At 39.8% G+C, this 12251-nt stretch overlaps 1 protein-coding gene across 4 annotated transcripts in view; it reads left to right on the top strand.

The window, feature by feature from the left end:
- Window positions 1-245: 245 nt before the first annotated feature.
- Window positions 246-12251, top strand: part of LOC149162106 (protein DETOXIFICATION 44, chloroplastic-like) — a 559183-nt gene continuing 547177 nt past the window's right edge. For 3 of the 4 annotated variants that reach the window (XM_089437140.1, XM_089437141.1, XM_089437139.1), the window contains exon 1: window positions 246-859. In XM_089437140.1, coding sequence (XP_089293266.1) covers window positions 564-859 — 296 coding nt within the window. In that variant the 5' untranslated portion in view covers window positions 246-563. The remainder of the gene's footprint in view (window positions 860-12251) is intronic. The other variant, XM_089437137.1, reaches the window with a different exon arrangement.

The following is a 12251-nucleotide window of genomic DNA, read 5'->3' on the forward strand; positions in this document are numbered from 1 at the left end:
TGTTTTCCAAGGCACCGGCTATAGAGGTTTTCTATATACACGGTCCACCGATGATGGTGGGAGTTGTTTATGTGGAGGGAACCGTTCTTTAGGCTGGCATTCTTACACGTTTGAGGTCTAAGAAGCTTCATATCGTTGTTATTTCGCTTGGCCGAACATTGGTTTTAGGAGATGACGTCGCCATGTTAGCATAGAATATTCATATCAAAACCTTCACATTAGTGGTATTTTAGGACATTGTGGCATTTAATTTGGTGGCTCTTCTTTCAACGAGGAAATCTAGATTTCCTCAACCAGAAAGCCAAGTGAGGCGTTTCCAAAAAGGCGGGGATTATACTAATTGATTAATTTTCTTGTCTGCGGTCATATCTGATCTCTCTTGAGGTGTTTCCAAAAAGGCCTCGGATTATCCTAATTTATATAATTTTCTTGTGGGCCATCCCATCTGATCTTTCTGTTCTGTGAGTGTTATTCTCCCATGCCATTTGATTTTTGTCTATACCGTGAAAACCAATTGCCATTCCTTCGGCCTCTTTCCAAATAAAAGAAGAGAATGAGCAAAAATGAAGCCAAATTTATCAACGCCCAGAGCTCTTCAATGGCTGCTACCCACCCGAATTTGCCAGGACAATGTGGCAAGCAATCTAAGCATAAAGGCCTTTTCTCAGCTTAATTATGAGACTCCATTGCCTTTGCGTGGCTTGTGCAGAGTTAGAGTGAAGAGAGGCCAAAGGCTCCAGATACCCAAAGCTCATAGAGGTTCATTTACAGACACAGAAACGGATACTAAAACACTAAAACATAAACCAGATAACCAGAAGGTCGGAAAACCATTCGATGGCTTTCTGGATAATATCAGGTATTTCATATCATTGCTGTTTTCAAACCGAAAGGCATATTTGTATAATTTCTTTAAAGCCTTTGGTGGGTCAGATAATTCAGATAGTGTAACTTGACAAATAATTTGACAATAAAATATAGGATGGGGAGCTTAACTGGTCACTGGAAAATTATATTGTGAAAGAAATAAGTGATGGGTGCTACAAGAATCTGAGTTTGATGTGCACTAGAATAATAATGAATGCAAACCATGAATAACAAGGGGCCACTTTTGACTACATCGTTAAATAAAGATCATTTCTTCTCGTCTTCTCGCTGCTCTGCATTGGATTTCAACAATTCTTTTCAGATGAGCTTGGATATCTTTATGAGATTTTGTTCATGTTTCCCAACATTCTGTTATGTTCTTCAGTGAATATTAACTCCAGTTATATAAGCGTTCTTAGCTTTCATAAGAAGAGGTTTTTATACTTCTGCTTGTCCTGCTATTGAACTGAAACCAGAATCACTGCGGTGAGCCTGCTTATACTTTTGCAACCCAGCCCGCCTCGCCAAGTTTGTGATGCCCAATTATGAAACACTATCCTGTTCAATAGACGTGATATAGGTTGAGATCCACCATGTTTCAAAATTATTAATAGGCCATGTTTTATATAATCACTCAGATCACCAAGTTTCTATCGACCATTATTGATGCTCATGGTGAACAGTATCACTTTGAAGTGTGTCGGCCTGTCCTAAGTTAGAGTTATCTCTCTCTTTCTCTGTTAACTCATCTCTCTCTTTCTCTCTATCTATATTATATATAACCAACTTAGATCAGCCAGACATAAAGTATTAGAGCTACATGAAAATCCTCTTCTTCTGAAAGCTAAGAATGCAGACATATGGATCTGTTCCCCAGGGGCAAGGATGCTACATCTCTGAAACATGTCAACCTTTTCTCTAACGTGAATTCCATATCAGTTTTAAATGTTCTCATTTCTCCCAGTTATTTTTTACTAATTATGTGGAATTGAAGGCTCTTAATTGAACAATTCGATTTTGTAGAGCTTTTGCCATTATAATTGAACAAACCCAGTTTTCACGTCAATCTGCTCATCAAGTATAGGGATTCCATCAGAAACAGCAAATGCAGGGATCAAATTCCCCACAAATATCTTTCAGTAATCCTCATCTGCGTCAACAGCAGGAGCTACAGCTACAAATGCAGGAGGTTCACCAACATCATCCAATTCTGGGACATTGTCACTTGCCTCTCCAACATTAACGTTGGGTGGTCGCCCAACAGTTCACTGATAGCAAACAGCGTGGTGAGCAGTGTGGTCAGCAGTATGAGCAGTGTGGGCAGCAGTGACAGCAGTGAGTAGTGAACAATGAGCAGTGTGAGAGCAGGGAGTTTTTATGCAGCAGAAGTATCGAGCAGCGAGCAAGCAACAACAAATGCATTCAAACATGACAAAGGAACCAGAAATTTCAGAACATGTGGAGACAAATGATTTAGGACAAGTGAAAATTGTCTCGTCTGCCAAAGCTGGGAAGTGGGTTTGGGTCAATGCCAAACAATATTGGGGCATTTTAAAATGAAGAATAGCCCGTCTAAAATGGGAACAAACAAGGAAGAAATGGTCTAAAAAGAAAAGTAATCAAGCCCTTCGCAAAAAGCACTCAAACAAGTCTCCTCCACAAGCACGTGGCAACAAGAAGTTCAAAGGACAAGTCATTGATGATTTTGCCTTATATAGTCCCACATCCACACCTCTTGCCTGGTCATCTGATCTTTATGTGAAAGAATCGTTAAATGCAAAACAAAGGTTGGATGTTTTAGAAGCTAAAGGGCAGGAAAGAGATCATAAAATTCATATAATAACGGCTGAGAACAAGGCGTTAACAGAAAGCAATAAAATTTTAAAAGAACAAGTGGCATTGCTATAGGAAGCTCTCCTGATAGGGAAGACAGAATGGCAACGCATGAAGGCGGATATGCAAAACATAAATAAATCTGTAGTGAAAAGTAGAGGTGGTGAATGTGAAATCAGCCCAGGATAAAGGGAAAATGATTGCCCAAATAAACAACCATGAAGAGAACGCAAGAGAAGAAATGAAAGAAGATTCCACCAAAGTTTCCAAAACTTGGGCTCAAGTTATTAGCAATTTTGCTAATAAAGTAGGAGAAACAAACATTCAGGTTGACAACATGCAAGATAGTGAAGGCAAGGAAAGACAAAATAGGGCAACAAACATAATTATTAAAGGGGTGAAAGACTATGGGAAAAATGAATGTACTCTTGACCTTGCAAGAGACTTCTTGAAAGACAAGTTGCTATGGCAAGGACAAATATGCCAAGCATGGAGGGTGGGTAAGTTTAACGGGGAGAGAGCCAGGCCCATAAAAGTCATTATGCCTAGCTTGCATGATAAATATATTATTCTAAGAAAGAAACATCTCTTGAGGGGTTCTTGTTTTTTCCTAGAAGAAGATTTAACTGTAAAACAACAAGAGGAAAGAAGGGAGGAAATTTTAAAGGTTAGGGCAGCAAGAGATGAAGGAAAGAGAGCATGGATTTATAAAGGCAAAGTTGTGATAGCGCAATTTGGACCTCCTTCCAGAACAGAGCAGCAAGATGGTAATAAAGAAGAGGCAACAAACTCTTCAATTGGAAATCAGAAAGCAAGGTCGGTATGGGAAAACAGGGATAAAATCTCAAATGTGAGTCTTGCATGTCAAAATAAATAGCAATCAAGTCATACTCAGGTTTCCTTAAGATTAGTTTGTTGGAATTGCAGAGGTTACCCATGGAGACGAGGACCTGGGTTAGGGCTGATTGCGGAAAATAGAGACATAATATGCCTCATAGAAACACATGAGCATGAAGGGTGCAAGACACCTTTGTTTGAAGGATACTGGAAGATGGCAGTGTGGAACAAGGCAACAGGGAATGGCAAAGGGCACGGGGGTATCATGGTTTTAGTAAGGGAGAAAGAAGGTTGAATTCATTCAGTTAGAAAAAGAAGACTCAAATAAGCAATTCATTTGGTTTAAAATATCAGAAAATTGAAACCACATCAGAATTGTAGCATGCTATTTTGCGCCACAGGTTTAAAAAATCTACAAAGGTAGAGGGCTTGACCACAAAGATCCATTTGCAGCTTTAAAAGCAGATATTGCAACATATTCGCAGCTAGGTGAAGTCCTTATAGTGGGTGATTTCAATGCTAGGACTACAAGTGAGCAAGCTAGCATTCTTTGTTGTAAAGATGATTGTGACCCTATTTGGCTTACAAAGAAAGTAATCATCAGTGGAAAAGAATTTCAGAGGACAACGGCTGCAATCTCTTTGGTGAACAATTGTTTACTTTATGTGGGGCCTTTGATTTAGCCATTTGTAATGGCTTGACTAGATGGGAAAAGTCCGGCAATTTCACTTGCAATACTTACAATGGAGCAAGTGTGGTAGATTATGTAATTTGCTCGCATTGTTTGTGTGAGAAAATGGAAGAAGTTTTGGTTGGAGATCAGCTGTGGGATTTGAAATCAGAACACAAGCCAATTTATTTATGTTTCTCTTGGATTGGAAAGAAACAATTAGAGTCAAAAATTTAGTATGTCCAACAAAATCTCCCGAAGGGTAGAATTCTTTTGACTCCAGAAAATTGTAATACCTTCAAATGACGCTAGAGAGGCTCTTTGAAAAGGAGAAAATTACAATTCACAACCTTCATAGTCATGAATTAACACATTTAATTCAATGCGCACTTGCAAAGTGCAAAAGAACAAAAATTAAGAAGTCTGAAACAAATTGCTTTCCGATTAATGCTTGGTTTGACGAGGAATGCAAAAAGGCAAGGAGAGTGTGGAAAGAGTCAAACAAGGATAACATAAAGCTTAAATCTTGCAAGAAGTTATTAAGCAAGAAAAACGCTGATTTCATGGTTTCAAGGAGGGAAGAACTAATCTTCCTTGGAAAAATAATCCCAAATTATTTTGGAAGGAGCTCCAACCGAAAAGATACAAATTGGAAATAATATTACAGCTTCTAAATGGTTTGACTATGCAAGACAACTCTATGAGCAGGTTCCCAAGGTTGACCCTCCGCCCTTGGTCAACACTAATACTAAACTCTTCACGGTACAAGAGGTAGAGATGGGTATCAAGAAGTTGGGTGTTGGAAAAGCAAAAGACTTAGTTGAACTCCAAGTAGAATATCTAAAGTGGGGCTCAAAGATTCTTGCACCTCACATTACAAAAATCTTCAACAACATCATACAACAAGGGCTCCCCACAGATTGGACAACTAGTCTGGCAATACCTCTTTTCAAGAGCGGTGACGTCAATAATCCCTCCAATTATAGGACCATCATGATAAACCCTTTGTTTGCAAAGCTATTTGGAAGCATGCTAGAAAACAAAATTAGAAAGTGGGCAGAAGAAAGAGATAAGCATGCTAAAGGGCAAGCAGGTTTTAGACCTAAACATTCCATAGTTGATCATTGCATAACTTTAAGGCACATCATTGAAAAAGTTTGGGAGAAAAAGGAATAAGTCTTTTGTTGCTTTTTTGATTTCAGAAAAGCATTTGAATCGGTTCCTAGGGATGAACTTTGGCAGAGAATGGAGGAACTTGGTGTTCCTAAACAGAGAAGTTGTGCATAGGCTGTATGAAGAGGTGAAAGTCAAAATTAGAACTTCAGCATGCTTTTCTGAAAGTTTTAGAAGCGACATCAGGGTCAAGCAAGGTTGCCCACTGTCTCCTACCCTTTTTGGTTTATATATCGACAAGCTTGAGGAGTGGTTAAATTCGCAAGGGGGTGATGGTATCTATTTGTGCAAGTTTGTTATAAGGCTTCTTTTGTATGCAGATGACCTTATTCTGATTGCTAAATCGGCTCTTGGTTTGCAAGAGCATTTACTATCCCTTGAGCATTTTTGTAGAAGTGTGGGGATGCAAGTCAATATCAGCAAAACGAAAGTAGTGGTCTTCTCTAAGAAAAGGAAACATAACTAGCATAAGTTCTGCTTTGAAGGCAACATTCTGGAAGAAGTTGCGGATTAAAAATACCTCAGAATTGACTTCATCAAAATCCTAAGCTGGAATGGTTGTAGAAAGAATAGAACTTTGGGGGGTTGGAAAGCGTTTTATGCTTTTCAAAATAGGTGTAGAGAGGCAGAGTTATGGGACTGGAAGACCACTCAAACTCTTTTTGGGCTTCTAGTGATTCTCTATGGTTGTGAACTGTGGGCTAGCAGTACCTTCGACATGTAGTGAGACAAATTGAGAAAAATTAGAAGCATTTGATTACAAACAAATTTAAGATTAAAAGTGCAGTTCCTTATGATATCTTGTTAAGTGAAACAGGGACTGCTCCTATTGAAGTAATTGCTATGGTGCGAGTCATAAGATATTTAAAAAAAATTGAGCAAATGGAAGAGGGTAGATGGCCTAAGGTTGTTTTTAATGATAGATTGTGCAAGAGAAAAAAAAATTGGATGCAACAAAATAACAAATGGTTTAGTAAATGGGGTATTTGCTTGAACGCGTGTCCCATAAACAGCGAAGAGATAGAAGCTTTTGTTATGGAAAAGTTCTACAAACGTACTTGGGATAAGGAGCTAGAAAGAAAGAAAAATTACTATATTGAAGTGTTTAATCCCACTCATAATCATCAACCAAAAGCATACATAGAGGCCAATATCTCTTGGAGAGCCATAATTCTTATTGCTCAGTTAAGGACTTATTCTCATCAACTCCGTTTTGAAACAGGGCACTGGAAAAGGCCAAAGGAAGTGTGGGAGGAAAGCGTATGCATTTTTTGTTCTTTCGGAAAAGTGGACACAGAAAAACATTTCATTTTAGAATGTGAGGCCTTCAAAGACAACAGGGAAAGTTATGCAGATATGCTGGTAGCTAGCTCTTGGGATAATATATTTAGCGAGGGGTTTGTCGAGAAGCTGGGAGCATTTATTGTGAAGCTTCACAGAAAAAGGGCCCAATACATCAAGCAGATGAAGAAGCAATCTATCCCAGAAGCTATCTTTAGCCTTGTGGACATTAAAATAATTTCTTTCTTTCTTTCTATCAGTTTTAAATGTTCTCATTTCTCCCAGTTATTTTTTACTAATTATGTGGATTTGAAGGCTCTTAAATTGTCTTTTGGACTTACTTTATTACATTCTGCAGTAGTTATTTTATAAAGGACCATCTTAATTCCGTATCTATTAAATATCCAGAAAATCAATTTCATCGAAGTGCAAAGCTTTTCTTATAATTTTACATTCTAAAAATGTTTTGCACCTACTTGCATGTATAGTTAATTTTGTTATTATAATTATACCTGTATATGTTTTTTTCAATATTTTATTGATGTTAATGCATTGACTTTATATATTTATTGTTATCATTTTTTAATCTTTTTAAATTAACCTTTTTTAATATTTTATTGATATCAATCTTTTGGCCTTATTTATTTATTATTTTTTAAAGTAATATTTTGATTGGCATCTACTATGTGAATGTTACAAAGAAACATGACATATCTCCCCAGATTGTAGAATGTGCTTCTTAGTGCAACTATTCTTTTATTCTCTATAAACAATGTATATAAAAATCGTAATGTGCAGCAACAATTGGGGTGGTTGAATAAACACAAGCTTAGGTTTTCATTTACTTTCATCACACAAATCAGCTGCAATGCTGTTATTAAATAATAGTCAAAATGTCAAAATTTGAAGAATTTGAAGGTCTTGAAGGGAGAGCTGATATTTAGCACAATAATAACAATAAGATCAAACAGCATGCGGCATCTAGACAACCAGTGATGCACGTTGGATAATAACATCAAACCCTCGACCCTAGACTCCTCGGGTAATGTGTCCTCATACATTGAAAATTCTGCCAAGGATAGTGCACACCAATGTAGATGAAAAAGTCAGTGTATGTATGCACTGAAACCTCAGATTGAACATCAACTTCTGCATGGTCTCCTTGGGATCTAACTGATGCAAGCATCCCCTTCTAAATCTGAAAAAGCATTTAAATTGGAGGCAAACTGATGGAGGCACATGCATGCTGAAGGAATGCATACACCTTTTGCTATAGTGTTGTCTACACAATAGACTACTATGCCCTTATTCAACCATGTCATCACTGCTACAAGGAAAGGCTGAATGCTCCATACTGGAAATTGTTGTGAAAGCTAATTGTGCCCTGTGACCCAACACCAGTGGGTGACACCCATAGGAGAAATTTTTCTCCTAGATTGTCTTCAGCCGGCAGCCAGCAACCCCTTGTAGCGACTAGACAGCTCGATGTGCCACCATCTCCGCCACCTGAGTCTGCCATTATGTGTCCTCTCCCATCTGTTATGATCGTATATTTGAAGGTGGATCTTCCAACCCCCGATGGCTTTTCATTATGTAATTAGGTATTTTTGCTCACTTATCATCGACACATACGGACATGAATTAGTGGGGGATTCTGGGGGAAGAATGGGCTTGGTCTGTACTCTTATTCCCTTGTCCAATTTGGTGGTTAGTCCTGTATCCTAGTCTCGTGGGATCTCCTCTATTGGCTACTAGTTTTAGGAGTGCCACTACATGGGAAACCTCAATTATGGTTGTGTGGTCCCGCTTCACGACACCTCATACATCACTCCCCTCCCCTCATTATAACCTCTTTCCACACATTTCTCATCCGGGTCCACATTTGTCCATTAGGTTTGTTACTGCTCAAATTAGCAAGGGTCCTAGGAGGGGATCCTATGGGGCAACTATTAGGTCAAGGGAAACAATGAATCCATAGCCCATTGTCACCTCAATTAAGGCTCTTTGCTCTTTATGGACTTTCGCTAATGGGAGGAGACCTGGTATAAGAGGAATCACGATAATGGATGTGTTACTTAGAGGATAAAGGGTGATTCCCAAGGCCCATTCGTAAGAGAGATTCAACTATATGGCTTTCTTGCTTGGAAAACAAGGTGATAGGCCATCTAGGAAGGGCTAAGAGGATTCTCGAGGCTAGGGTTTGGGAATATATCTTGTAAAGATGATTCCTAGCCCTAGTAATCCTTATGGAGACTTAGTCTTTATGTGATCTTTGCGGGATTGGATTTGTAAAGTTGTGTGACCACACGGGACCAAGTGGGCCCAAAATTAGGTCAAGGAAGTGGAATTGATCAATCAAGGAGGAGCTTGACCTAATTGTGGAAGGGAAGAGGATCAATGGACAAATCTTCTTAGGATAGAATACAATGATCCAAATGAGGTCACTAGCCAAGGGAAACCTAGGGCAAGAAATAATCCTTGGGTTAGTGCTTGCAATATCTTGAGATCCCATAGTCGGAATTTTGTGAAATTTCGAAGGCCTCTAGAGAAAACCCTAGCGCAGTAATGGACAAGAGATCAAAGTCTTTTGATGTCTAGAAGGTGAGATAAGTGATGCCCTGGATGACCTATCGAGGCTAGGCCTAGAAAGAGAAGGAGAGGTGAGAGAAATATGCACTTAGAGTGACCACCTATGGAAGGACCAGTGCCTTATCCTTTGGGAGATATGGAGTCAGGATAATTTATGGTTTGGAAGATGTTTATCCAATCAAGGAGGTCATCAAGCAACTTCGCATAGCCTTAGGGCATAGGAGCAACTACTTGAGATCTTTACACTTCGATATGAAATAATTGATGACTTTTCAAGATGTATTTCATTAAAATAATCTCTAGGAACATTCACCCATTCATACATGGCCCATGCAATGATGCAACACTATAAAAGATCAAAATTTCCACAATTTCGTATAGGAGAGCATTAAATTTGAGACTTGTATAGCGAAAATCCCAACAACATTCATGTGACAAAGTAAATAACAAAAATAAGCATGAAAAAATTACTTACATGTGCAAAATAATATATCCAATTATCATGTTATGCCAATAATGAAGCTCCAAGACGAGAAATAGAGCCAAACATCAAAATTCATCCATAACATCCAAACTCGTCCTCCAAAAGGGAATGCGATGATCAAAATGAATCATTTCACTTCTATTTATACAATCACTAAGGAGTTTGATTTGCCTAATTTAGCCCCAATTAATAAAATAATGTGCAATAATAACATCCCTCAGTGACAAACCCACCAAGATAGCTCAATAACACAATAATAAGCCTCCCAAGAGGGTCGAATAATCAATAAAGTGAGTCGTTGGGCCTTTGAGGAGGCCTAATGGATTCCAAAGTGTGTTATGATGTGAGAATGGACCTCAAACATAGTGGACAAGGGGTTGGCCCCTTGTTACCCAAGAAAATCCCTTTGGTGCCCCCAAGTGGGTGTGAAGGGAACAAGAACATCCTCATGGATCTCCAAGTGGATCGAAACTGCCTGTAAACAATCTATAAGGGCTAGGAGGATGTCATAAGCCCTCATTTGGACCCTGGATCGTCTGCTAAGTGTATGGTGCAAGTGTGGATCTCACTGGGCATGATGAACCAGGTGCATCGTCCTCATCCCAAAAGTTGGAACACGAGCAATCAATGAGTGGTATTCGGCTCCATGAATTACTCTCTGTTATGGTGGAGGCCCATGGCTCTCAACGTTCACCCTACAAGTGCTAATGTGGCCCTCTAGAGGGCTAAGACCTCGTATAGGGAGACCGAGCCCCAATTGGAGACCCACCTGCAATCCTGCATAAGATCCAATGTGTCCCCTTTCCCTCCAATACAAAAAATCTTTAGAATAATCAAGTAAAAGATCTTACAAGTCATGGAACCAGTGGGGCACTTCATGGTGGCATGCCCTTCCATAGTGGGCTTTGGCATGTACAAGTGTCTCCAAGCTCAATGATCCGGATTTAAATAGGAATGCAACAAATTATAGATATAACCATAAATACAGAGATGCAACAGAAATAACATTTCATTTCATTAATATCAAATACTGAAATATGCCTGCAATCATAATGGAAATAAGACTAGCTCGGGCGATGGTAGCTTATCTCTGAGAAGAGATGTGGCAGCTACATGCCTCTAAACTGAGTTACAATGAGGCTCAAGGGAATTTTTATTATTCAACAATATGAGAAAACCATAAACAACCAAAACCCTAACCCGAGGATATTTAACACCAAGAGTTTGTGGGCCCCGTTGGGGTTAGTTGGGCATCCAACTTCCTGGGGTTGTAACTTGGTCATATTATCTCCGTTTGACGCATATGATACCTCGTTGGAAAGATATCTTTGAGGACTATAGCTGCTGATGCAACTTCTATAGAAATTGCCAAATTTCTTTTTGCCAAAAAAACGTCGTTTAGGGCCTCAAAACGACTTCGGAAATTCAGGACTTGAAAAACTGCCAAAAATAATAAACTGTGCTACAATTAAGGAAACTGAAAAAAACTGAAAGAACAATGATGAGGGTCCAAGTGAAATAGGCAGGTGGCCACCAATATCCACCTGGATCAGTCCTCCCCCCTTAGGAAGCAATGGTCTCCATTGCGTTGAGTTTCTCCATGAGATGAGGAAACTTTTGCTGAACTTGGTCCCTGGTGAGCATTTGCCTTGGTGTAGGAGTTGGCCAGCTTTGACAACTCGATACAGCTGCATCTTCTACTGGCAAGTGTTCTTAATCTGCGTGTCCATGATCCGATCAGTTGCAGCTTGTTCCATGTAGTCTGGATTTAACTTTGTTGGTGTGAGCTGTTCTGCAGTGTCGGATGTGTCCAGGAATGGTGGAAAGTGTGGCCGAAGGTGATCCACATTAAACACTAGGTGCAAGCCAAGGAATGGGGGGGAATGCTGAGCTTAAAAGCATTATCTTCCACGGCCTTGGTGATGGTGTATGGCCCATATCGAAGCGGGCGAATCTTGCGGTGGGGCCTAGTGAGGCGCTCCTTCTGCAAATGTAGCCAAACTTTGTCACCCACCTGGAACTTGTGTGGCACCCAATGCTGATCATGTCGCTGCTTGTACTTAGCATTGGCTTTGTCCAATATGTCATGGAACTGTTGGTGGATGTGTTGAATGTGCTCAATGACGCTATTTACCTTTTCGGTTTTGGATTGGACATGAGTCGAATCTGCCTGAGTTGCTGCAAATGGTATGGCCACATCAATGGGACATAGTGGCTGGAATCCCAAGCCCACCAGAAAAGGGTTGTGGCCAGTCGAGCTGTGGAGAGCCCAGTTATAGCTGTGCTGGACATAGGGGAGGCTCTCATCCCATGTGCGTGGATGCTTTGAGTTGTAAATGTGCAGAATGTGTACGGTCATCCTGTTGATGACCTCTGTCTAGCCATTAGTTTGGGGATGGAAATTTGTGGACTTAGTGAGCTTGGTGTCCAGCATCGACCAGAGACTAGACCAAAATGTACTAAGGAACCTGTTGTCCCGATCTGATTTGATAGACTGTGGGATCCCAAAGTGTACCC

This window comes from Pinus tabuliformis, chromosome 5_2 (genome assembly GCF_031772625.1).
Source record: "Pinus tabuliformis cultivar Carrire ecotype Pingquan chromosome 5_2, CPIR1, whole genome shotgun sequence".
In the NCBI taxonomy this organism is placed as follows: Eukaryota; Viridiplantae; Streptophyta; class Pinopsida; order Pinales; family Pinaceae; genus Pinus; species Pinus tabuliformis.